Raw genomic sequence first — 27446 nt, forward strand, 5'->3', positions numbered from 1 at the left:
AGTGATCATGTTCCCATCGCAGTGCCCCATCAGTCACAGGAAACCGAACTGAAAACGGCCCGAAAACAGACTTCCATACACCAACCATTTCCCAAGCCATCACCTTTTATCTCCCTGAGTTGAAATAGAAGAAAATCCAATCCCATTTGTGTTTGTCTCTCTCACAACAGGAACTAAAAGACACTTAGTCTTCTCATTTCTCTTGAGGCCTGAGTGTAGGGCCAGCCAGTCGCAGAAAGCAATACGTTTAGGTCTCAGTTCACACCCACTATACTCCTCTCCAGGCTTCTCACAGGGACGGGTCCATTTGTGAAGCTCTGTTCAAAGAAAAGGCAGGTGCCAAACATTGCCAAACCCGATGATGCTGTGTTATCAGATGAATGGGATTTCTGTGAAATCCTAGTTCTTTTCTCATAAGAGCTTGTCCCTTTTTCTTCTCTTGATGTGAAGTCACTCTAGTCTCTCAACTTTATCAGCTGTTTTTTTAACTATAAAATACAGTATCACGAATTATGTTGCTGTTTCTTTAAATGTATTGCTGACATACAGTAGGAATGTTAAAACATCAAAAGAATGTGCATTCTATTGTATTCTGCAGAATTGTTGTTTTGTCTGATGCTTCCCCTAAGTATTAATGCCAACTGTGCAACGAAGAAGCGTAGCACTTTCTCGTTAGGACTGATTAGCCAGTGACAGCTTCTGGGAGTCTGAGCCTTAAAGTATGAGATTGACATGCAACAAGGGAGACACAAAGACAGAAAAAAAGACCCGTGCTGTCTTTTGCCTGACTTAATTGCTACTAAGGGGATGTTTCCTAGAGCCTCTCTCCTTGGTGCTAGTAAACTACATGCTTCAAAAAAGAAACTTTGGTGAAATATCTAGGGCGCTGCAGTTTATGATCGACCCCTATTTACTGTCCCGCTGAACTCAGAGCTGAAGAGTAATTATAACTTTCAGTAAAACAAGAAGCAGCTGTCAGAGGTTTGTCTGAGCCTTTGAGTTTCTGCTAACCCAGTCTGTAAGCATTCGTTCACAGAATATAACAGTGAAGAAGGGAAAGTAAGAGCAGACCAGACATCAGAAGCTGAATCCCCAATACTCTTTATTTCACATGTTGGCAATGCAACTGCCGACACACAGTCAGTCGACAGCTTGACTCTTTATCCTTCATGCTCCCACTTTCCCGTGTCTTGTTCTTAATCAGTCATCACAAAATCCTACTTATTTTGCCTTTTACCTATTTCTCAACTCTCACCACCTCCCTTACCTTCTTATCATTGCTCCGTTTTAGGCCTTTATCATCTCCCTGGGAAACGATTAACTTCTAACCAGGTTCCTTGCCTCCACCTTGTCTCACAGAATCCATTCTTCACACAACGGATTAATCTACCTAAAATGGCTGAGTGCGATGGCTCACGCCTTTAATCCCAGCACTTTGGGAGGCCAGGATAGGAGAATTACTTGAGCCCAGAAGTTCGAGACCAGCCTAAGCAACACAGTGAGACCCAGTGTTAAAAAATTTTTTAACATAATTTTAAAAAGATTTTTAAGAAGATTGTCTACCTAAAACACAGTTCTAATTATATTAATTCCTTCCATAAATGACTTCCATGGACTTCCATGGTTCCCATCTCTCCAGGGTAAGATCCAAAATACTTTTGATGATGCTAGCCTCCTTTCTTGCTACTCACTTTAGTATAATATGCTATATTCCTATATTTTTTTCGTGTATACGCCACCATGTAGCTTAGTTCTGGGCTTTTTGTTATGTTGGCTCCTTGGTCTAAAATGCCCCAGCCCCACCTGCCCCATCTTCTACGCACTAGTTACTCCTATTCTTGGATGTGGTTCACATAAGCATCCTCCAGCAAGCTTTTCAGACACTCGCCATCCGAGTGAGAGTTAGGTATTTCCCATTCACCTACCCATCGGATGCTACTACTGCCCTTAAGGGTATTTCAACGTCTGAACTGCTTGGCTATGAGTTCCTTAGGCACATACTTTGCTTACCTTGCTTTATTAGTCTCATTGTTTACTGCAGTCTCAGAGGCATCCGTTTTAGTTAGGGTCCTCCAGAGAAACACCCTCAATAGCATCTATAGAGATAATAAGAGGAGATTTATTATAAGCATTGGTATGAGGCATCAAGAATTCCCACCATCTGCCATCTGCAAGGTGAAGAACCAGCAAAGCAGGTGGTGTAATTCAGTCCAAGAGCAAAATTCGGACATTGCAGGAGCAGGAGATGTGTGTCCCAGCTCCAGAAGAGAGCACATTTGCCTTTCGTCTGCCTTTTTTCTACCTGGACCCTCAATGGATTGGATGACGCCAGCCCATGTTGGTGAAGGCATGTCTTCTTTACTCAGTTAACGGTATCAAATACTAATCTCTTCTGGAAACACCATCACAGATGCTCCCAGATATAACATGTTACACTCAAATGGACACATAAGATTAACCATCACAGAAACCTTGATGTTCTTGTGACATTTTCTGTGTGAGTGAATTAAGTGCTCATCCTGATACACACTGGTTGTTGAATCCTAGATAAATCGTCTAACTTCTCTGAGGTTCAGAGTTCTCGTCTGTTGAAAAATGAGTGTACATGTAATATAAATATCAGTCAGCTAATAGGAAAATAAACTAGTGAATAAAATAATTAAGTTCCCAAGAAAGTGGGTTGTGGATTATGGGGTGCTTAAGCAAATACAATTGTTGTTACAGTTTTTATGATTGTTTTTCTCAGCTTCTTCCAAAACAAAATTAAAAATTCATCAGATTGCTGTTAATTGTTATTTTGTCCATAGAGATTTGATATTTGATAACTGATTAATGTGAACTTTGGTTATTATTTTACTTTAACGTAATTATTATCCCTCCCTGCTATGTTCAGTGCTGCTAAAGTTCCTGATAGGATGAATAACGTTGAATCCCATCACTGCCTGCTCCAAGTAGTCCATATTTTGGAACAATTGAATTAACTAAATATAAACAAATTTAGATATACTATACTCAGAAATAACTTCAATATAATTTAGTCTGGAAAAAATGGATCAGAAGGCGTAATCCACAAAAAGAAATAGGCATTTGATCATTTTCTGACATGTGAATTAGCAACTTTGAAAATAATCAAGATACATGCTAATCTTAATGTAATATACTATGCGAATGTATGACTGTCTTTTTGAGACAGGGTCTCATTATGTCACCCAGGTTGGAGTGCAGTAGCACAGTCATGGCTCACTGCAGCCTTGAACTCCTGGGTTGAAGCAATCCTCTCCCTTCAGCCTCCCAAGTAGCTGGGACTACAGAAGCATGCCACCATGCCCGTCTAATTTCTTTTTTTTTTTTTCTGGAAAGATGAAGTCTCACTATGTTGTCCAGACTTGTGTGTGTATGTGTGCTTAGTGAACCATTACATAATTATTTCAGATTGTAAAATTAAAATTTAGGTAAAAGTGAAACAATATAGCTTACTGTAGACTTTATTGCCAGTAGGGGATAAACTTTTAAAAACTTGCATTCAAAAACACCTCTGGAGGAAAGAAGACCTGCTTTGTAAATCTATGGTTTCCATAAATAGAGTTCACTGTTTAACTTTCTATCAGCACATGAGATCTTTGTGTAAGATTCATAGGACTTTTGCAGCTTGTATGATAACTAGGCATAAAATAAATATTGAGAGAAAAAACTGGGTCCTTCAGTTCTGAATATCCTTTATTTGATGTAGACTCCATTTAAATCATTTGTTGGAACAGTTTCCTTAAGTTGCTAATTTTAGAAAATCTGGCAATATAATAGTGCATTGTTTCTGACCATTAACGTGGTTATTTGAGTCAAAGCCAAAACTAATAGTGTCAAGGGACCTTTTTGCAGAGTCAACTTAGGTTTAGTATAATCCAAGATCTTGGTTGAAAACTGTGAGTTCATCAACATTTTGATGAAACACATATTATGAGACCCCCCAAAGCTTTATTTGACAATTTTAAGAACCTTGATATGTGTGATGTTTTTGCCAGACCCTGACAAGACATAACAGACTGGTTCTTTGGGGAATGGTTCTTAATGACATATGGCAGTAATCCACAAATGCCTCCTAAAGTCACTAGTGCTACAGGAAGCAGTGCTTCAGGGGTTGGAGGATTAAATATATGTATGTGTAAAATGGTGGTAAATATATATATTAAACATATATATTGGCTAGATATACAAATATGTATATATACACATATTCAATGTAATATATATTTACCACTGCTTGTATGTATGGATACTCTTAATACTAACCTCAAGAGTCTTATTCAAAATACTACCTTTAAGGGATGTGTTGTGGAGGTTTGTGTGTGTTTCGTCTCCTTCTCCTCCTCATCCTCCTCCTTCTTGTTTATTTTGTAGTTAAAATAAGGATTTAAAATTTTTCAACTGAAGACTAGGGGGGCTGATGGGGATAGAGATTTTATGGTAAAAAGAAAACCAAAAAAGACAAGATGTGATGGAAACCTTTGAAGAATCAGTATTGCCTGTTCTTTGTGAGCAGGCTGAAAGTAGAATGCCATCAACCAAGAGATTTAGTGAAGTCCCACTACAGAATTTAACAAGAGAGTGATTTGTGAGAATAACTCCCTCTCCTAACTGTTCTGATCCAGTGGTGTAAATAGGAGGCTGAGCACCACTCCTGCTGGGTTTGTTAATGCTGTTTCATTTGATTGAGACCCAGTAGCTTTTTGGCCTATGATTCTTTGCTGTTTTGTTTTGTTTCTCCCTAGAGGAATAAAGTAAAGAACTTCTTGTGTACCTATAGCTTAAAGAAACAGCCATTGTAACCCTAATGATTGCTGAATGTGTGGGATTCTCTTAGATTTCTTTCATCCACAAAAAAGGATTTTGGTTTTCTTTCAGTTATTTCAAAAAAACAGATAGAAATCATAAAAGTTAATCAAAAGAAAGGCATTCACTTCATGGCCGTCCTACAGAGAATTTGAAATGCTCTCTCAATTGTGTACACCAGGCAAATATTTGAAGAAATAAGTAGAGCACTCAGGTACAAGAAATAATTGATACATAAGAAGATTCAGCAACAAATAATGACACAGCACCTCACTAGTAAATAGCACATCATAGGCCTTCCATTAGGGTCTGAGTTTTACTGTGATTTATTCATCTACATAACAGTGCGTAAGGTTTTGTCGCTGCCCAGTTGTATAGCTGAGCAACTGTCTTTAGTAACAAACTAACATTCTGAAATCATGGCGTCAATGGGGAAAATGTAATTGACTTGTATGGATATATCAAATCTCAACTGCTCAGCCTGAGAATGAAATTTGGAGAAATAAATTACTTTTTTGCTGTTGTCATTGAGAGGTAGCATTTTTTAAAATGTTCGTTTTAACAACCTCACATAATTTTAAGACTTGGAATTATTTTGTTAGAGTTAGTATCATTCAATATAAAAAATTAATTCTAAGTTGATTCACATAATAGTTTGTATTTTATCCAGAATTGTTTGTACATTAAGTGATCAAGGTATTTTATTTTTTAAAAGAGAATAATTGCAGACTGTTTACATGAAGGACACCTTTACCTTATGATGAATCCTGAGTAAACTAAACAAGATAACTAAAAATGTGACTGTTTGTACATCCATATGTATGGATATTTTTTATTATTTGCTTACTATGGTTTTAAATATTTTGATAGATATGCACAGCATGAATCAATTAGGCTGAATCGTATTCACTGTTTTTAAGACTGGTGAATCATTTTAGCGAATACCAAACATCAGGGTCATCATTAGAGTAGTCACACTTGATAATTACATAGCATCTGGTGTCCTTCGAACCTTATTTTAGTAATTTAAAAATACAAAGCAATTCTTTTATTTTAGTTTTAAAATATTTTGTATAAATTAGAAGTTAACATTTTGTAGTATACCTAAAGTTTGCAAAACTGATTAAAATATCATGAGCACTTTAATTTGTTTTTAAACTGTTTCTCTCAGGACTTGATAAATAATGTGCCAGTATAAACACACCTGCAGAAAATACTGAAGTAAGTATAAGACAAAATATAGCTGAGTAATTGCTTTATAACAGATTTATGAGGGTAGGAAAATCCATAAATGGTTGTTAAAGTTAGCTTTAGGACATTTATTTTGTGTGGTCGATGTTATTAGGAGAGAATTTAGAGCATTGCACAATTAAACCTGATAGATAGGCCATTTTACAAAGGCGCTTTTAAAAAGTTATTTTGTGGATGGTGAAATAGCCATTTCAAACAGTGCCTTTTAGGTCATTAGTGAAGAGATGAGAAGTGCTTTTGTGGTTTTCCTTAGGCTTTTAACTCCCCCAGAATGTACTTAATCACTAAATATAATTTATAATAAATAATTTTGACCTGATTTAGGTTTCTTGAGAATAAACATTAAATCATGTGACTCTGTGCTAGATTGTTGAAACTTTCAATTTTAGACATGGTTGGGGGCTTATAAAGCATTTACTTTCACACTGCCTTTGACATTTACAGTGAGTGTTTTAAAATGTTGTATCACATCACTTTTCAGACATGGAATTGGTTGTTTTATCATTGTTTCTATAAGAAAATAAAATACAGAGCAAGTTATTTTCCCCCAAACCTTTTTATAAGTATGAAACTGCTCATATATGAGCAATTATGTATCTATGTTCATCTAATATATCAATACATATATTGTACACTTAAATCATTTCTTGTTAAAAGTCATTTTGTTTAGGTCATAGAGACAAAACATTTCAGAACCAAAATTACATTAGAGTAAGGTTTAACTCTTTTTAAAATTACAAACAAGTCATCCAATGTAGTAAAAAGTTGCTATTTTTACATTTTAAGAGCTGGAGAGGCCGGGCACAGTGGCTCATGCCTGTAATCCCAGCACTTGGGAGGCCACGGCAGGTGGATCACCCAAGGTTATAAGTTTGAGACAAGCCTGGCCAACATGGCAAAACCCCGTCTCTACTAAAAGTACAAAAATTAGCCAGGTATGGTGGCTGATGCCTGTAATCCCAGCTACTCAGGAGGCTGAGGCAGGAGAATCACTTGAACCTGGGAGACAGAGGTTGCCGTGAGCCTAGATTGCGACACTGTACTCCAGCCTGGGAGACAAGAGCTAAGCTCCGTCTCAAAAAAAGAAAAAAAAAAAAGAGCTGCAGATACCAGCAAAATTCTGATACTGCCTGTCTTACCTGATAGGTGACCTTACGAAATTTACTTAATCTTCATTTTCTTTCTTTTGCAAAATCGAGATATTGAATAATTCCTTACAGAGCTGCTGAAGGGGTTCCTCATGTGTGATCTGACACACAGTTAGCTAAGACCAATGCCTTCTTACTATTAAACTGAGATGGAGAATGTTTCTGTAATTTATGCAGGATCACAGGCTCGATGCCTTTTGGAGAGAATCTTGATCCAAAGTTGTTTAACTACCAGTTGAGCAATGTTATCATTACGTCCTCATGTACCTTAACTCTGGACCCTCCGTGAAATACGCCATTTAAAGATAGATTTCCAGTTTTCAGATAAACCAATTCTTGAGCACTTTCTGTGTACAAAACAGTCTGCTGGGTACTATGAAGGATGTACAGATAAATACGATGTGGATCCCATCTTCACAGAGCTCATTATAGCCTAGTGAAGAAGAGAGAGATACACACAAATATCTATAGTGTCAGTGGAAAATGTATGAAAAATGGACTCTTAAAGATAGCACTAAGTGCTTTCAACTGGGCTATTGGCACATTACTGTCATTTCTTCCACCTTTCAACCGATATTGAAAATGGGAGTAACAGCATCACCTTGAGAAGTTCTAGAGAAATAATGGCAAAAAAATGAGCAAATACTTGCTCACGTGGAGCACACAGGCTAATTTCAGAGAAACATAAAACAATCATACAAATGTATCATTTTAACTATAATATGTGCTCTGAGAGGCAAATTAAGGTTGCTATGAAAATACATAGCATTCTGATATGATTTAGTTCAAATTTAGAGGTAATTTCTTGAAAAAGTATTTTTTTTAACTGAGCTCTAAATACTGAATAGTAATTATATGGGTGAAGGGGGAAGATCCCAGGGTATAGTATAAACAGAACTAGAGGCAACAGGGGGTGTGGTGTACTCAAGGGCTGAAAGAAAGCCGGTAGGGCGAGGTCAAGGAGAGGGAGAAGAGGTGATATGAGAAGACACTGAATTGTTTTTTTTTTTTTTTTTTTTTTTGAGACGGAGTCTTGCTCTGTCGCCCAGGCTGGAGTGAGTGGCCGGATCTCAGCTCACTGCAAGCTCCGCCCCCCGGGTTCCCGCCATTCTCCTGCCTCCGCCTCCCGAGGAGCTGGGACCACAGGCGCCGCCACCTCGCCCGGCTAGTTTTTGTATTTTTTAGTAGAGACGGGGTTTCACCGTGTTAGCCAGGATGGTCTCGATCTCCTGACCTCATGATCCGCCCGTCTCGGCCTCCCAAAGTGCTGGGATTACAGGCTTGAGCCACCGCACCCGGCCTGACACTGAATTGTTACACAGCAAGGCCACATTAAGAATTTCGTTTTCTATTTTAAAAGTAATGGGACCTTGCTGAAGGACTTGAAGCAATAAACAAAACACGAAAACAAAGTGTAATTATATTATTATTATTATTACTTTGAGACGGAGTCTTGCTCTGCCACCCAGGCTGGAGCACAGTGGCATAATCTCGACTCACTGCAACCTCTGCCTCCCAGGTTCAAGCAATTCTCCTACCTCAGCCTCCCAAGTAGCTGGACTTACAGGCACCCACCACCACGCCTGGCTAATTTTTTTTTTTTTTTTTTTTTTTTTTTTTTTTTGTATTTTTGGTAGAGATGGGGTTTCCCCATGTTGGCCAGACTGGTTTCGAACTCCTGACCTCAAAGTGATCCACCCGCCTCAGCCTCCCAAAGTGTTAGGATTACAGTGTTAAGCACATGAGCCACTGCCCCTGGCCTTTTATTTTGTTTTAATCCCTCTGGCTACATCATAAGATTGGACTGGAAAAGACCAAAATAGTAGTTCAGGTGAGTGCTGTTGGATAGCTTGGGCCAGAATGGTGGCAATAAAGATAGAAGGAGGTAGATGGATTGGATAAATGGTTATAGTATAAACACTGTGGAATTTGTGGTTGATTGTGTATTTCCAGGAGGAAAGACAGGAAAGATGTAGGTTTCTGGCTTTCTAAGTGGACCTAGGGAATATTACCATCAAAAAAGTCCTAAGATATGTGTTGGGTGACGTGCACATTGTCATAGATTGCTGTGTACTTGCATTTGAATTGTGGATTCCTTAGTAGACAAGTAACTACCAACGTGTATTAACTGCTTTTGGGGAAAGTAACAATATTTTTAGAAAGGAAGAATAAGAGCAAGAGTACTAACCTTTTCTGAGTACCTGTGATATGTCAGGCATTGTGCAAGGTACTTTGTATATATGGGGTGAAATAAATATATGTTAGTGTTCTGATAAGCTTTAAGTTGAATAGCTCATCTACAGCTGGGCTTCTGAATCCTGGCACTGTTGACATTTTGTGCTACATCATTCTTTGTTTTGGGGAGGTTGTCTTGGGCCTTGTAGGATGTTTATCGCTATCATTGGCCTCTGTCCACTAAATGCTAGTAGCTCTCTGCCTTCACCTTCTTCCCCACATCAGTTGTGACAGCAAAAATTGTCTCCAGAACCATTGTTCTACAGAATAATGAGAGATATTTAAGTGGAGGTGAAAAGTTCATAGTATTTTATGTATCCATTAAATATATTCTAAAAATGGCCTCCTTTATCTCTTTATTTTTATGTCTTAAAAGTTGAAAGACATAATGACAGGCTTTTAAGTTAAACTCAATCTTTTCCCCAAAAGAAATCGTACCTAGTATTAAAATATCCTGAGAGTTTTAATTGTTAGAGATATTGTCATTCATGAGTATCTATGTATATAATTTTTCCAACATACCAGTGACTGGATTTTGTCAATTCAAATATAGATAGCTTTACTACTTGAGAATTTGGGCTCTTGTATTTGAACAGAAATGTGTTTCTTCCAAAAGTTTTTATTTAACTCACTACCTTACTCCATTCATATTCTCTGGAATGTGGTGTTTACAATTCTAGTGCATCAGATGTGTTAACTGAGCTCTGCATTCAAAAAGTACTATAGATGAGAACGGGGGAAAAATCACCTCAGTTTAAGGATTCATTAGAATTTAGCTACTAGCAGTGAAAACTTATATCTATGAATTAGCAGAAGAATTCCATAGTTGAGATGATTTCATTTTTAGCCCATAAAAAAAGCAGCTGTTCTCTGATATTTACTAATAGGATTGGTCCTATTGTAGATACATTCACTTTACAATAACATATTCTATAGAGTCAATCTAGGAGTTTGTAATACTTAAGTTATTTTAGGCCTAAATACTGTAGCAATCTTCAGTCATTATATTTTTTTAAAATTAAATGTTTCTGAATGTCCATACAATTAAAATCATAGCACAGAAAGCACTTTAAGATTCAATTTCTCTGTTCCTCTGCCAGACACAGTTATATCTAAACTGTTGTGGCCTAATGGAAATAAATCCTATTTTAAAAGACCTCTAGAGACATCATAGTTGGCAACCAATTCATGGTTCAGTGACCTTTTCTGTTAACTGCTTCGTTTCTAGACTTTCTTTACATTGTTCATGCTATTATTTAGGCCCATTATCTTTTCTTCTGGCCTTGGTAGTTATAAAAATTGGCTGGTCCCCATACTTATTAGACATAATCTGAAGACTTCTTAAGTATCTATTCAACTAACTTATTTTCTTTAGATGAAAAGGTCTTTTCCTCCAAACTCTGTATAATGTTTTTCCAAACATTTATCATCTTTCTGACTGATACACATGTCTCCTGAATGTAACAAGCAGATAGAAGATAAAAGAGGAATCTTCTTCCTCCTTCCCTCCCTCCCTCCCTGCCTCCCTCCCTCCGTCTTTCCTTTATTTCCTTCCTTCCTTTCTTTGACTTCCTTTCTCTGTTCTTATCTTATTTATACCTAAAGATTACTGTCTGAGGAATGTATATTCTTAGTATACAAAAGATTTCAAAACAAATAAATAATTTAGAACACTATGATATCACATTCATAAAGGAAGAAAGTATTTTATTCTAAATGGTAGTGACTGTGTGTGTGTGTGTGTGTGTGTGTGTGTGTGACAGAGACAAAGGGGGGATTCTTGTCAAAATATACTGTTTTGATGTTTCAAAAAAGATGGATATTTTGTTCAACATATAAAGATTTCAAGTGATGAAACAATTAAAATTGATTTACCCTTAAAAATAATTGCAGTACTTTTTAATTGCAAAAATAAATTTTTCTAGCAGCATTAAGTCTGTGTTATTACCTGTTAGTTTCCAGGTCTTTTTAAAACTCTAGCTGAATATTCTTAAAATATTTTTACCATCATGAAGAATTCTTTAAGACTAGTTTATGTATATGCATGTAGTAATGATTTTGGTAGTAATGATTTTAATTTAAACAACTATTTGTGGCAGTTTAAATGTAAAATCAAACCTATTTTGTATCCTATTGCGTATTCTTCTAAAATAAAACGTATTTTGTATCCTATTGCATATTCTTCTAAAATCAAATGTATTTTGTATCCTATTGCATATTCTTCACCAGTAACTGATTGACCAGTAAGAAAATTTGTACAGAGAGTTGGATATTGTCAGGAGGCCTAGAAGCCAGTCTATGGTGAACCGCCTGTGACTTTGAGAAAGTTCTTTAACAATTTAGGTTTTCTGTTTTCTCATGCAAAATAAGATTGGACTGTAAGTTCTAAGGTCACTTTCAGTGCCCACATTTTATAGTTTTGTTAGAGACAGAAACGGACAGGCTTTCCTCCTCTCTTAGCAAGGAAAGGGACTTGGGATACAGGCGCCTGCAACCTTAAAAGCAGAAAGGAATGAAGTTGAGAAAGGCCATGAGAAGGGTTGGAGTGCAGCCTCCCATAAATGTTGAATGTTAGAATATAATGAATGAACAGGTTCCAAGTTNAGAGAAAGTTAGGGATGGTAATTTTTTTCAAGTGAGTGAAAGGATTTTGTATAGTCCATATTAGTGACTTCTATTTGTTTATTGAAGGTAGAACAAATGAAAGGGGGGTTAAATTCTGAACAGACAGTCTTTCCTTTAGGTAAGAGGATTCATTTCTTGATAATCAGAGTTGTTAAAAACTTAATGACCATTCAAGATAGACTCCTCTCCAAAACCTCTGATGTTTTAGAAGCTTCTATGTTACATTATGTTATTAGATAACTTTTAAGATCCTTAATAGGCTATAAAATGTTTTCTTTTTTTCTTTTCTTTTCTTTCTTTTTTTTTTTAGGCAGAGTCTTGCTTTGTCCCCCAGGCTGGAGTGCAGTGGTGCAATCCTGGCTCACTGCAACCTCCGCCTCCCGGGTTCAAGCGATTCCCCTGCCTCAGCCTCCCAAGTAGCTGGGACTACAGGTGTGCACCACCATGCCCAACTAATTTTTTGTAATTTTAGTAGAGATGGGGTTTCACTGTGTTAGCCAAGATGGTCTCAATCTCCTGACCTCGTGATGTGCCTGCCTCGGCCTCCCAAAGTGCTGGGATTACAGGCGTGAGCCACCGCGCCTGGCCTAAAATATTTTTCAATTATCATCTGTCATTGATGTGATATGCAAATTACATTAGTCTAAAGTTCTTAAACCCATTGATTTTAATTAATAAAAGGATTCTACTCCTGTGGGTTGACTGCTAGTACAAACTACAAGCAAGAAAAGGGCGCTTTAAAAATTTTAAATTAGGTAATTTCCAATAATTTTTTTGTTGTTTTAACATACATTTTGAAATGTTTTAGGAATTTTAAATTGCTGAAAGTACATGAAAACATTTAGGAATCATTTCTCTACTTTTCTGACTTTAAGGATTTATTTTAACTGCTTCAGTCTAATGGGATCAAATTTATTTTCACAGATTAATCCAAAAGATAATCCTGTAACTTTTTGTTATCTCAAAGCAAAATTCTGTTGTTACAGTTTGTCAGGTCCTCTCTTTTGTAGTGCCTGAATATTTCTTACTGTCATTTAAAACACATCATCTGTAAAGTGTCAAGAAATGTAACCACGTTCTATCCATTCTGTGTTTTTGAGTCTGGGTGGCATAACTGGAGATGCTATAATAAACATTAAGCCTGTGTAAATGAGAAAGTTTCTTTTTAACTTTTCTAACTTGAGTGAGTGAAAATTATGCTTAGTTTTTTTTTTCTCTGTAATGAAAATAAAGACATTATTTTACTCCTGTTGAAGGGAATGTGTGAATTAAAAACGGTTCTAAATTGCCTTTAAATTTTGTGTATGGTACAAAAGTATGCAAGAGAAATTTTATCTTTGTTTTATAACTGTACCACTTAACAACAACATTCTTTAGCATTTATTTAAACTATAGGAGTATGTATCAGGTCTAATTAATTTTGATTTGCTGAAAGCTATTCAAGTTATTTATTTGAGTAAAATATATTGTAGATTTCTACTGGGACTATTATGAAAAAGTTCTGCATTTGACATGACAGTAATTATATTAGCTTATAAAATAGAAACAAAATAACCATTTCCAGTATTTTAAATATATATTATTTGAGCTTTCTCTATTAAGATGCCTAATGTTTCAACGTTAAAAACAGAAAATGTAATTATGATTTATAGATAAGATTATAAAGTTTTCTTAGTTCTCATAATTTATTCACTTTTTTCTATGCACTATCTCAGTTAAAAAATATGCAAGAATTTAAATGCAACACCTTTTTAAAGGCTTGCTATTCAATTTATGGTCATAGGCCAGCAAAACTTGGATGCTTGTTAGAAATGCAAAATCTCCGGTCACACCCCTAATCTGTAGAATCGTAATCTGTATCTTAACCAGCTCTCAGGGTGACTCATGCTTATTTGAGTATGAGAAGCATGGATTTCAGTTTCATAGAATACTGTTGGCAGGATACACCTTTTAAAAATTGAACTGATGATGAGTTGTGGGATGTAACGTTCTTTTTTCCAAAATGCTCAATTTTTGGTTTCTGTGTAGTTTTAGCAGCTAAGATTTATAATGTTTTTAAGCCCATTACATATTAGTTCTCTAACCTGTCATCTGGTAGCAACATGTAAAGTTATTTTTAAATGTTTTATAATTTTATAGCTCTCATCCATTGTAGCTCTGCCATTTAATCATAGTAGAGAATTTAAGCTTCATTTCTATTTTTCTTAAATTATTCATGATTATACCTAAAATGCTAACAAATATTCATTCATGGGCAGTGTGAGCCATATATTCAAATATTAACATGTTCTTTATCTTAAAAGAAGAATCATTGTTAAGTCAAATCTTATTACTTTTCTGTTTCATTTTATGTTTCCTTATTTTTATTTATTCCATGTTTTCTTTTTTTGTTTTGTTTTAGTTGGGTCTGGTAAGTTGACATTTTATTGGCCATCTTCTAATCACCGTGTCACTGTGACTGGAACTTCTCTTCCCCTTTCCATCCATACCCTTCCATGTCCTTCAACCAATCAGCCTCCATGTTTCACTTGTCATTGGCCACAAAGACAGACTGCACAGAGTAAAGTCTGCAGGAAGTATGGGTAACTGTGACAAAGAGTGAAGGTAATGGGGTTGCTAACTTTATATCTTATTAAATTAAATGTTGTGTGATCTGCATCCTTTTATTTCTTCTCTCCCGAAATAAGTGATAGGATTGTATCTTGGTTAAGTACTGTTCCAATTTATATATCGCAAGATTAAACAAAAATACATGCAGAGAATGATTTAGGTTCTTTTGGTTCAAAATATATTTGTGAATTCACATTTGTCTATCTGAGTTTTTATAACTATTGCTCTATAACAGTCATTAAATAAGTCCTGTTTGAGTAATAGCCTTGCACTTAGGACTGTTTGCACTCGTTTTCATTTCTGTGTGTCAGATTCATTTCATTTTGTGTAGGAAATAATCCCAAGATGTGTCCAAAGTTTATCAAAATGTACTTTGATAAACATTTCTCCCCATATAAATAAATGAGCCACCAAGTTTCTAAGTGCTTACCTTGGAGGAAGGTCCAATCATTTTATAAGGTCACTAGAAAGCAATTTTTAGATAATTTTACATGAATATGCAAAAGAGTATGCCAGAGAATAACTTTGACCCCAAAGACTCTCTCTCACTGTTTTTAAGTTAAAAAGTTACAATATGTCTGGCATGGTGGCTCACGCCTGTAATCCCAGCACTTTGGGAGGCTGAGGTGGTTGAATCATTTGAGGCCAAGAGTTCAAGAGCAACATGTCCAATATTGCAGAACCCCGTCTCTACCAAAAAATACAAAAATTAGGCATGGCGGTGCACGCCTATAATCCCAGCTACCTGGGAGGCTGAGGCAGGAGAATCGCTTGAACCTGGGAGGCAGAGGTTGCAGTGAACCTAGATGGCACCACTGCACTCCAGCCTGGGCGACACAGTGAGACCCTGCCTCAGAAAAAGAAAAAAACAAAAAATTCCAATAATATTATAAAAGTGACTTTTCATATTAATACAGATAGGATGGATTGTTCAATAATAATGTAATATCTGGATTTGAAAAAATAGGTTTTTATGTGCTACCTTACAAAAATACATGTAAAGGATGAGATATAAACATAAAATAATGAAGATATAAAAGCACAGGATGATAATTAAGTTGAATATTTATATAATTTATTATGTATTATATAATCTATATTGTATAATTTTATTGATACAATAACAAAAATACCTAAATAGACTAGAAAGACTATTAATAAAATGGGAAAATATATTTGCAACATATAGGAGAAATGGCTGAAATTGTAGCCTATCAACAGTTCTTAGAAATCAGAAAGAAAATCTGAGTTCATGAGCACAATATCCACAACAAATCAGATACCAATGACAAGGTAGTGTGAAGAAAAATGTTTAACATTTCGAATCGAAAATTGTTAATTAGGAGGAGAATCTGTTGTTAGTTTGGCAAAGATGTTAATGCTCGATGTTTGTGAGGTTGGGAGAAAAAGCTATTTGTAGACTGTGAGTGAAAGTATTAGCTGATTCAAAACATTCCTGAGCATGGTTTAGCTATACTTGTTAATACATCCTGGATCTTTGCCTATTTTCAGACCTTGTAACTCTACAGCTCGCAACTAATTTTGATTATACTTGTCAGAAGGATGTTAATATTACCATTATTTTTAACAGTGAAAATTAGAAATAATCTAAATTTAAAACAACTGAGATTGGTTCAGTAATTAAAGGTAATTTGCTTATTGTTTATTAAACAGTCCTTAAAATGATTTTTTATTAGTATGACCCAATTTCTGTGGCAGATGTATGGGTAGGTTTTCTCTTCTTCCCTTTTGTCTAATTTTCCAAATTTTCATCCCTGAACATAAATGATCTTGGTAACATGATTACGTATTTTTGATTACGGCAAATTTAAATTAAAATTGTAGCTTTCAAAAAACATTCCAAACTTTCATCATAAACATTAAGTGGGCACATTTAATGAATGACCTTCTCACTCTAAATAGATAGATAACAATGACAGATGGATAGATAGAAGCATATTTAGGTCATTAAATTTTTTTTCTTAGAGATACATCTACTACAACTGATACTTAAAAACACATGTAGAAGAGGGTTTTTAAAAGTTATGTTTCTAAGACATATCTTGTGGCTGATGTCACTGTTGATGTTGGCTTCAGAATATGCCTACAAAATACAGTAAATTTGTTTCCAGGCAAATATCCTGTGTGGAAGGATTGCTTCAGGATGAATGTAGTTAGCATAAGGGTTTGTATTCCTTGTTCTCAAGTAAGTCTTTGAGGTTTGGGGAGAACTGGCATTTTATAAAAGAAACATAGATTCTGGCACACATTCTTAAACATGCTTCTGAGATTTAGGAAAGAGACCACCCGAAGTTTTTTACTTAACTAAGTGGTTTGAACATTTATATTTTCCTACTCAAATTCCTTGCATATTGGAAAGTCATATTCTCCCCCTCATCTAATTAATCACTTGGATTTCTTTTGCTGAAGCAAACCAAACTCCAGTCTGAATTTAGTTTATTATCCAGTCAATCCTTTCAATTTCTTGGTCTGATTTTGACATCAATTATTCCAGCCCTTGATTAAGGAATAGAATGCTCCTGTATGGATTTGTGCTGGAGGAAAATCCCTGAGCAGTGATGCACTTGCCTATTATTATACCTGGGTAATGATAGTGTTTGCTAAATTCATGAGTAAGCCATTCAATTACAATCACAGTTTTAAAAAAATTATAAGCTAGAACTTCAGTGTTACCAAATTGAACTTAAACTATGTTTCCTAACTTTGTATTTTCTTCCCTATAAGTTAGAGGATGTTTGAAAGCCTTTGACCTGATTTTTCAGGTCTCCTATAATTTTCTAGTCAAATGTTATAATTTCTACTAAACCTCAATTTAAAAAAAAAAGAGTATAGAAAAAGGAACACTAATCTAGAAGCTAGGAGTTCTAATTACTTTCTTCAATTTTGCCACCATGCAATCATCAAGTCGTTTTACATGTACTTTTTTTTTAAAGGGGCTTTATATTTGAAATATATACATGTTTTAATATGCATATATAAGTAGCTTTTAACATTTCTTTATGCTGTAAATTCAAATACGCCAGATTTAGGGACATTTAGCTATTTTATTAAATTATAAAATTTATAAAATCTATAACTTTATACATTTTATATATATTAAAATATATTTTACATATATCTGCATATTAGATGCAACTGACCAAGAAATTGTAAGTCAAAGAAAAGTATCTTTTCCAATACTGACCTTCATTAGCAAAGAAATTATACTCTTGTGAGCAGACTGCTGACATTTGTGAACATAATGTGAATATAATTTGATTCGTATTCACATTAAGGAGTTTCCCTAAGTGATTGATTTAAGTAACTCAACATACTTTTAAAGAGAAGGTTAGAAATAGTGTAAAAGTCTTAAAAAGTAGAGCAGACAAACCCTGTCCTGCAGAAACTATTAAATGTCGCTTGAAGCATTTGTGCACTTCAATTGAAACTGAGACAAGAGAGGAGAATAATTAGGTGTTTCAGACAGCTGATAAGAAATGGATTTGAAAAGTGTAAACAGTAGGTAAAAAGATTTACATTCTGTGCACATTTTTCCAAGCCCAAAGCTCAGCCCAAAAGCAAATACCTTTTTTTTTTTCCAGAAGTGACTCCATCAGCACACCTAACGTTTTCAGCTACCATTGTATTCAATGTAATTGACACAATTTTCTGACACTATTTACTGCTGGATGAAGTAGCCATTTAAATCGGTCTAAATCAAACAGTTTGGACAAAGCCGGCAGTATGTATAATGTCAGGATGAGCAGATGTTTCAAATTTGCCCTCATTTCCATATATATTCTGTTTGAACATGCCCTTGCCTATGTCAATGAAAGAGGCATTTCACTCCACTCTTGCTTTAAATTCATTTCTATTCAAATAATTGGACTGAAGATTTTAAATGGTTATAATTTGCATGGTAGCATTTCAGGAGATTTTGAGTTACAGTAATTTTAAGACCTTCCTGCATCAGGAGATCCTTGTGTGTATGATTAAAACTCATTCACCTTTAAGCAGCTCTAAAGGAGAAAAGATAATATTTATTCATAAAAAATTCAGGTATACTTAGAATGTATAGGGTCAAATTGTAGCTTTAGAATTCTTTTCAATATGTGGGTTAATCTTAGAAGGTCAGGTAATAAAAAACTTCATATAACAACTCGGTTTCATTCTCTAACCATGAACTTAACATTTTAGTTTCAAATTAAGGACAAGAATTGGTATATCATTACTGTTTTACATAACATGCTGTATAAAATAACAGCAGCACTTAGAATATAAGTGATTGTCTCAATTAGGACAATAACTACGTGCTTTTAATTCAGTGTAATTTGTTTCATGTCCTTTAGAACCTCCACATTTTGTCGTGAAACCCCGTGACCAGGTTGTTGCCTTGGGACGGACTGTAACTTTTCAGTGTGAAGCAACTGGAAATCCTCAACCAGCTATTTTTTGGAGGAGAGAGGGGAGTCAGGTACACCCTTTTCCTAATTTTTTTTAAATCAGCAAAGATGGTTGCCACAATGTATGAGAAGAGAAACCAACATATTACTTAGTCATGCAGCTGTCACGTTAAGAGAACTGGGAAGTCCCTGAGTGCCCAGAACATTTTAGCAATGAGAAGGAAGACAACATTTTCTTTACTGCTTGAATTCTGAAAGCAATTTTCTCTGCCTAGTTTTGGTACACAAGGTAGTATATAAAGTTTACCTTTATTTGTAGCTCGGCCACATTAAAAGAAAACACTTTTTTCTCAATATTATCCAATTAATTATTATTTGTATTATTCAGGTATCTGGAATTATATATTAAAATTTATATATATAAAACAGATGATAATTATTCAGTGATTTATCTGAAAGCTTCAGGAGTCTGAACTGCCTTCTGAATCATTAACCTATATGAAATTATCTTTAACAGAGATGGTGTGTTAAATATAATTTGTTATATTCAAATGTGTTGAAAACTATCACATGCAGTCAACATTTGCTATAAAATCTAACTCTCTTTTATGAACTTCAATTTTGTATATGTATGGAAACTGAAATACAGAAATTTATACTCTTTTAAACTCTTAAGTTCATTATTGGACTTCAGTTTAATAAACAGGAAATCTTAGAAGAGTTTAAAATATCTTTTTGTCTCATCTCTTAATGATTAGCCTTCTTCAGTAAAACAAAAACGTGACTGGGCACAGTGACTCATGCTTGTAATCTCAGCACTTTGGGAGGCTCAGGCAGGAGGATCACTTGACCTCAGGAGTTTGAGACTAGCCTAGGCAATATAGTGAGCCCTCATCTGTACAAAACATTAAAAATAAACAACTAGTGGGGCGTGGTGGTGAGTGTTTCTAGTCCCAGCTCCTCTGGAGGCTGGGGCAGGAGGATCACCGGAGTCCCTGAGGTAGAGACTGCAGTGAGCTGTGATTGCGTCACTGCACTCCAGCCTGGGTGAAAGAGCGAGACACTGTCTCAGAAAATAAGTATATAAAGCAGAGCGTTTCCCTCTACTTGTTTCTGATATGTATAAATAAACAATTCTCATTCATTTTTAGCACTTATTCCTGACCTTGTTTTATTTTGCTTGAATCAATCGTGGGTGTTTGTTTCATGGTCTTGCTTCTAATGTGTTCTTATAAAAAACGAGTCATTTACTGACTGCATTTACTATTTGGTAGGGAATGCTATCAAGTTCACCTTTTCTTCCACTTTGGTAGCCAAATATTGATTTGATTATGGTATATAGGCCCTTATTTGAATTCTAGTAACTTGGTAGGTTCTAACACATTCCATTTGGCCTCAAAGAACTAAATTTGCTGAAATCAAATTATAGACAAGAAAGAATGAAATATTTCAATAGGGCAGGAAGAATTTTAGTGCATTTTAGAAGGAATCTTTGGAGCAGTAATAGTAAATCCACTGGAATGTCTTCTTAAAGGAGTAATATTTTGATGGTTCATGTAAGTTATTTAAACATTGGATCAAATTTCCAAATAATTTAGGTTTTGTTCAATATTCCAACTCACTTTTCCCTAAAATGTTGTCATTGGACATATATCCATGGAATAGTAGTTAAACCTTTATAAAATAATGTATATTAAAAGGCACCAAAACTTTTAAAAGAATTAATTTTGTTGTGGTAGGGAAAATGTTACTATTTTTTATTTCATGAAATTCAATAACATGATCCGTTATTTTATGTGACATATACACTAACTCTAAAAGCGTGATCTTTTAATTAAATTCAACATGAATTTTAGAAAATCCATAACAGATATTCTCACCAATTAACAAGAAAAACAAGATATGTGTTAAAAGTTTGGTACAGGTGACTGAACTTTTACAATGGATAGCTAACAGAAATGCTCATTGTGGTGCCAAAATGGTATCGTATCCTTGATTTTAATTTGTCAGAATTTGTTTACATTTTAATTCTTGAATATAGTAAAGGTTTTAGGATTAATAATCCTAGTAGTCATATATAGGTGAAGCAAGACTTTTGTCTTCGTTTTGCTAAATAGGTCAACATTTTTTACTATAATGATAGTTACTGTTCTTACATATCTAGTATTGCTTAAAAACAGATAGAAACATATATATCAATCTTGAGAGTTACTTAAATTTTCAAATGACCCTATACGAGGTTAGATTATTAAACATTGTATGTGTATATGTGTACATATGTAGATATTTACGTGCATGGACGTGTATATATGTGGGCATGTGATGGAAGCATGAAGCATATTTAGCTCATTTTTGCATGTGTATGTATAGAGATAAATATGCATATGTGTATGTATACTTTTATATGTATGTTTTTAAATGTAAATGTATAAATGCCAAAATACTGGAACCTAACAACCTATTTTTATTTTCCTCCATCCCAATTTCTGGGTTCTAGAATCTACTCTTCTCGTATCAGCCACCACAGTCATCCAGCCGGTTTTCAGTCTCCCAGACTGGTGACCTCACAATTACTAATGTCCAGCGATCTGATGTTGGTTATTACATCTGCCAGACTTTAAATGTTGCGGGAAGCATCATCACAAAGGCGTATTTGGAAGTTACAGATGGTAACGTGTAACACATTTTATTTCAAGATGTCCAAGTTTGGCTTAGGATCCAAAGAGGGTGCCCGTAGATATATTTATTCCCAACTTTATACCTTTTTATGGCCATTTTAGTGTAAAACCTAAGAGAGTGTTGATACAATAAATTCAAAATTATTCTTATTTTAACCTAAATGTATGATAAATTCGTAGCATTCAGTCAGATTCATAAAAACATAGCAATTATCTAAGGAGAAGTTTGTACTAAATGGCTGCATATAGGAATATATCTATGTTTTGGAAAACAAAAAAATATTTTGTAATATCTTAGTGTAAATTGCCATCTCTTCTCTTTCCTCTATAATTTGGGAGATAAGATGAATTTTTAGGTCATAAGTCCAAAATCTAATAGCTCACTACTTACAATAATGAACAAGTTTTCTTTAATGTGATTTTATTCTGTCAACTCCCCTAAACACGCTCGATTAATGCCAAACCTATTATAAAGACACAGTGCTGAACAAAATCTCCAAACTGTAAGATGGACAGTAGTGATAATTTGAGAAGAAGAAGATGAAAGAAGAAGAAAAAAATACACATAAATATGTTTTATTCTCTCTCTATATATATATAGGAAATATTTCTTCCTGGTCATTCTCTTACTGATGGTTTTAGGGATTAAGTAATTAATTTTGCTGAAAACCAATTTTTTTATGATTAGTGCTTTTACTGTTCTGTCCTACTTTGAGGCCATGAAAATATTATTCTATGTCTTCTTCTAGAAGTTTTATTATTTACACCTTTGAGATGCAAATTTTTGATCTATCTTGAGTTAATTTTTGTATATGGTATGAGTTCAAAGTCAAAATTCTTTTCATTTCCCCCATATGAAAACTGATAATTCCGGCATAACTTACTGGAAAGACTATCGTTCCTCCCCTGAATTGCAGTGGCATCTTGTCACAGTTCCGATAAACATAGATTTGTAGGCCTATTTCTGGTCTATTTATTCTATTTGATGCCACCCAAAATGCTAGGATTACAGGTATGAGCCACCACGCCCAGCCCATATGTTGTTAATTATTGTAGCTTTATTCTAAGTCTTAAAAACTGGTAGTAAAAGTCTCCACCTTTCTTTTCTTGTTTTGGGTTTGCTATTGAAGATCATCAACATTTTCTTACAAATTTTAAAATAAACTTGTGAAAAGCACATGTACACACCCACTCCCTAAGCAAACAAAAAATCTGAATATTTAATTTTGATTTTATTTAAATTGTTGAATAACTTAAGAATTAACATCTTAATCTGAGTCAATTCAGGGAATCAGTATATATCCTACAAATATCTCTCAATTATTTAGGTCTTTAATTTCTCTCAGCAATGGTTTGGAGTTTCAAGAGTAAAGGCTTTGCAGATATTTTAAGGTGTTTCATGATTTTGATGAATATATATATTTATATATGTATACACATGCAGTCATATCAAAATATATACACAGTCACATCAAAATCATATATATTATCTTTAATATATAGGAATAAAATTATAATAATATAATTTTATTGTTGAATTGTATGAGGCAAGTGCTTGAATGTACAATTGACTTTTTTATATTAATCTTGTGTCCAGCAACTTTGCTAAATTCACTCATTTTAATAGTTTGTAGGTAGATTATTCTGAAATTTTATGTACAAAATGTGTCAGCTGCACATAAAAGTTTTACGTCTTTCTTTCAATATTTACACCTTTTATTTCTTTTACTTGTCCTACATTGCCTCTGACCTCCAATATCGTGAGCAGAATTGGCAATAATGGATATATTTTCTTGATCCTAACATTGGGGAAATAATTTAATATTTTACCACCAGATACAGTGTTGGCTAGGATTTTGTAGATGTCTTTGAATTTCAAGAAGTTCTGGAGGAATTTGTTAAAACATCAGTTTCATTATTTTCTTTTCTAGTGTTCTCAGGATAAGTGTATATTCCTTAATGGCTTTACCATTCGTTATCTGCCCCACTGCAGGTTCAGTTCTGAATACTGTGTTGCTCACGTGCTCTAATCATTGTGCTTGCCATGCTTCTCCATCTTGAGTCTTCTGCACGTTGTTTCCACCAACGTGAAACTTCATTTCCTTCAAGAAGCATTCCCTAACTCTTCAAATTCAGGTTCTATCCTCCAGCCCCTGCAATACATACATAGATTGCATCCTATACTTTTTTGTGTTCTGTTTATTTTCCTATGTTCTTCATAAGACATGAAATTCCATGAAGGCAGGACCTGTGTCTCTCTAGTCCAATGCTTGCTGGTATCCAACCAAGATCTCTCATGTGGCAAATGCTCAGTAGATTTTTTTTTTAATGAGTGGAGGAAACAAAGAAAAAAGGAAGAACAACTAGCTTTTGGTTAAGTGAGAATTCAACACTGGGATTGTCTCTCTCAAAACTCAAACTCTTACCCCTGTAGAGTACTGGCTCCAATAAGCTAGAATGACATAAAATATTTTATAATGTCTTAAGTACATTACAACCATTAAATAATGATTGTGAAAGCCATACAGTGAATTTGATAATGACTGCTATAACCAATATATAGAGACATTAGAACATAGAATGGCACATACATTAATAATTGCAACTTTGTAAAGCAACTTATATATAGGTATACATTAAAAAAGATTTTAGAAAGCTGTGCTAAAGTAGTCTCAAATATCACCAGTTTTACAATTTAAAGCAAAGGTTTTATGTGCCAACTGGCATGGCATTATCACAAATTGCTTGTATTTGTGAGACTAGATCATGGGTAGACCTTTTATTAAGCTATAAAAAACAAAATCTCTAAATATCTGTGAATTTGGGATTCATCCCTCCTAGCCAGTTCAACAGTAAGTGTTCCGTTTCACCCTGCACACTCGGGGGGTTTTAAGGTGATTTTGTGTTTGCTGTTTTACACTGTTTTAAAGTTTTGTTTGCTTTATTTTGGAGCTTATTGATATTGTGAAAACAACTTAACACTGTGGTCTCATTCTTCATGGGTAAAACTAGAATTATTGCCAGTGCTGGAAATAGCAATATTTATACATTAGCAAGTCCAGAGGATGGCTAGTAGGCAGAGTACTTTGGGGATACTGTTTGTCTTTAGCTTCTTGACCTTCTTTACTGTTTGCAAACAGAGCAAAGACAAAGGCAGAATAAAACATGAAGCACGGAAGTAGCAGCTGCCTTTAAAATGTTGTGTTGACTGTAGCTGTGGTCTATTTCTAATAGCATTTGACTCAGAAACATACAAATTCATGTCTTCTATTTAACTGAACATCTTTCTTCTCTTTATTATAATATTAGAATGTAAGAAAACAAAGTTAATGATTACTACATAATGTATAAAATTTAAAGTCATTTGTATTCATCTCGCAAAATTCATAGATACATAGTGCATAGAGTGTTATATTTTATTTAGAAAAGTGATTTGCCATAGACTTCATGATCATTACTTTGAGGTGACAAATTACTATAATCTGATTATATACCCTTATTTTGGAGGGATTTTGAAGTCTTTCATTAAATGTGGGGAAAAGATAACTAAACTTTACAAACTTGTATAACCCTGCTGTAAAATATATATATAATATATATTACATATTATATATAACTTATGTATTATATAATATATTTTATTTTATATATTTTATAATATATAAATATTGCAGCAGGTTTACACCACCTGTTGTACCTGTTACACTGCTTATACCATCACTACCTCCACCACTATTATTTTTATACTGACAATAATGAGCTACTGTGACTAATAACAAGTTATAGGATAAGCTTACATAGGGCCAGGCACTATACTAGCAACTTTTCACATATGAACAATTTCAAATCTAACCATATTTTACCAGTGAGGAATCTGAGGCAGTGAATGTGAAGATGTGTACCCAGATTACAATGATAAATAGCAGAACTAACATGTTTACATCTCCAATAAGGTAGCTACTTACCATATGGGGCTATTTAAATTTCAATTTAAATTACTTAAAATGAAATAAAATTGCATATCCAGTTCCTCAATTACTCTAGCTACTTGGAGCTATTGGCTAATATATTGGAGAGAGTAGATATGGAACATTTCCATTGTATGGCACTAACATTTTCTGACTCCAAAGTCATTGCATTTAATCCTTTGTTAAACATTGCTGATTCTTAAACACTTCCTATTTTACTTCTGGATAATTCAATCTAATAATTCTAGTAGAAGATCCTAGACCTGAATATGAGGTTTGTCTCATTCTAAATTAAGGTTTGACTCATAAATGCAGTACATTCTTTCGTGTCTGTAAGTGTAAACAGTTTACGAGTATTTTATTCTACTTCATGACATCAAAAACTTGAGCTTCTCTACCTGAAAACATCAGATTGCTTTAATGTACTCTAAACATTTCTCTTCTTTTTTTTTTTTTTTTTTTNAAAAGTCTCCACCTTTCTTTTCTTGTTTTGGGTTTGCTATTGAAGATCATCAACATTTTCTTACAAATTTTAAAATAAACTTGTGAAAAGCACATGTACACACCCACTCCCTAAGCAAACAAAAAATCTGAATATTTAATTTTGATTTTATTTAAATTGTTGAATAACTTAAGAATTAACATCTTAATCTGAGTCAATTCAGGGAATCAGTATATATCCTACAAATATCTCTCAATTATTTAGGTCTTTAATTTCTCTCAGCAATGGTTTGGAGTTTCAAGAGTAAAGGCTTTGCAGATATTTTAAGGTGTTTCATGATTTTGATGAATATATATATTTATATATGTATACACATGCAGTCATATCAAAAATATATACACAGTCACATCAAAAATCATATATATTATCTTTAATATATAGGAATAAAATTATAATAATATAATTTTATTGTTGAATTGTATGAGGCAAGTGCTTGAATGTACAATTGACTTTTTTATATTAATCTTGTGTCCAGCAACTTTGCTAAATTCACTCATTTTTAATAGTTTGTAGGTAGATTATTCTGAAATTTTTATGTACAAAATGTGTCAGCTGCACATAAAAAGTTTTACGTCTTTCTTTCAATATTTACACCTTTTATTTCTTTTACTTGTCCTACATTGCCTCTGACCTCCAATATCGTGAGCAGAATTGGCAATAATGGATATATTTTTCTTGATCCTAACATTGGGGGAAATAATTTAATATTTTACCACCAGATACAGTGTTGGCTAGGATTTTTGTAGATGTCTTTGAATTTCAAGAAGTTCTGGAGGAATTTGTTAAAACATCAGTTTCATTATTTTCTTTTCTAGTGTTCTCAGGATAAGTGTATATTCCTTAATGGCTTTACCATTCGTTATCTGCCCCACTGCAGGTTCAGTTCTGAATACTGTGTTGCTCACGTGCTCTAATCATTGTGCTTGCCATGCTTCTCCATCTTGAGTCTTCTGCACGTTGTTTCCACCAACGTGAAACTTCATTTCCTTCAAGAAGCATTCCCTAACTCTTCAAATTCAGGTTCTATCCTCCAGCCCCTGCAATACATACATAGATTGCATCCTATACTTTTTTGTGTTCTGTTTATTTTCCTATGTTCTTCATAAGACATGAAATTCCATGAAGGCAGGACCTGTGTCTCTCTAGTCCAATGCTTGCTGGTATCCAACCAAGATCTCTCATGTGGCAAATGCTCAGTA

At 34.3% G+C, this 27446-nt stretch overlaps 1 protein-coding gene across 4 annotated transcripts in view; it reads left to right on the forward strand.

Annotated features, from left to right (window-relative positions):
* ROBO1 (roundabout guidance receptor 1) overlaps nt 1–27446 on the forward strand; it is a 417122-nt gene that overhangs the window by 312913 nt on the left and 76763 nt on the right. For all 4 annotated transcript variants that reach the window (XM_017882348.1, XM_017882350.1, XM_017882349.1 and 1 more), the window contains exons 7-9: nt 14488–14496; nt 19046–19170; nt 21597–21768. In XM_017882348.1, coding sequence (XP_017737837.1) covers nt 14488–14496; nt 19046–19170; nt 21597–21768 — 306 coding nt within the window. The remainder of the gene's footprint in view (nt 1–14487; nt 14497–19045; nt 19171–21596; nt 21769–27446) is intronic.

The sequence above is a fragment of the Rhinopithecus bieti genome, unplaced genomic scaffold (genome assembly GCF_001698545.2).
Source record: "Rhinopithecus bieti isolate Rb0 unplaced genomic scaffold, ASM169854v2 scaffold_13451, whole genome shotgun sequence".
Classification (NCBI taxonomy): Eukaryota; Metazoa; Chordata; class Mammalia; order Primates; family Cercopithecidae; genus Rhinopithecus; species Rhinopithecus bieti.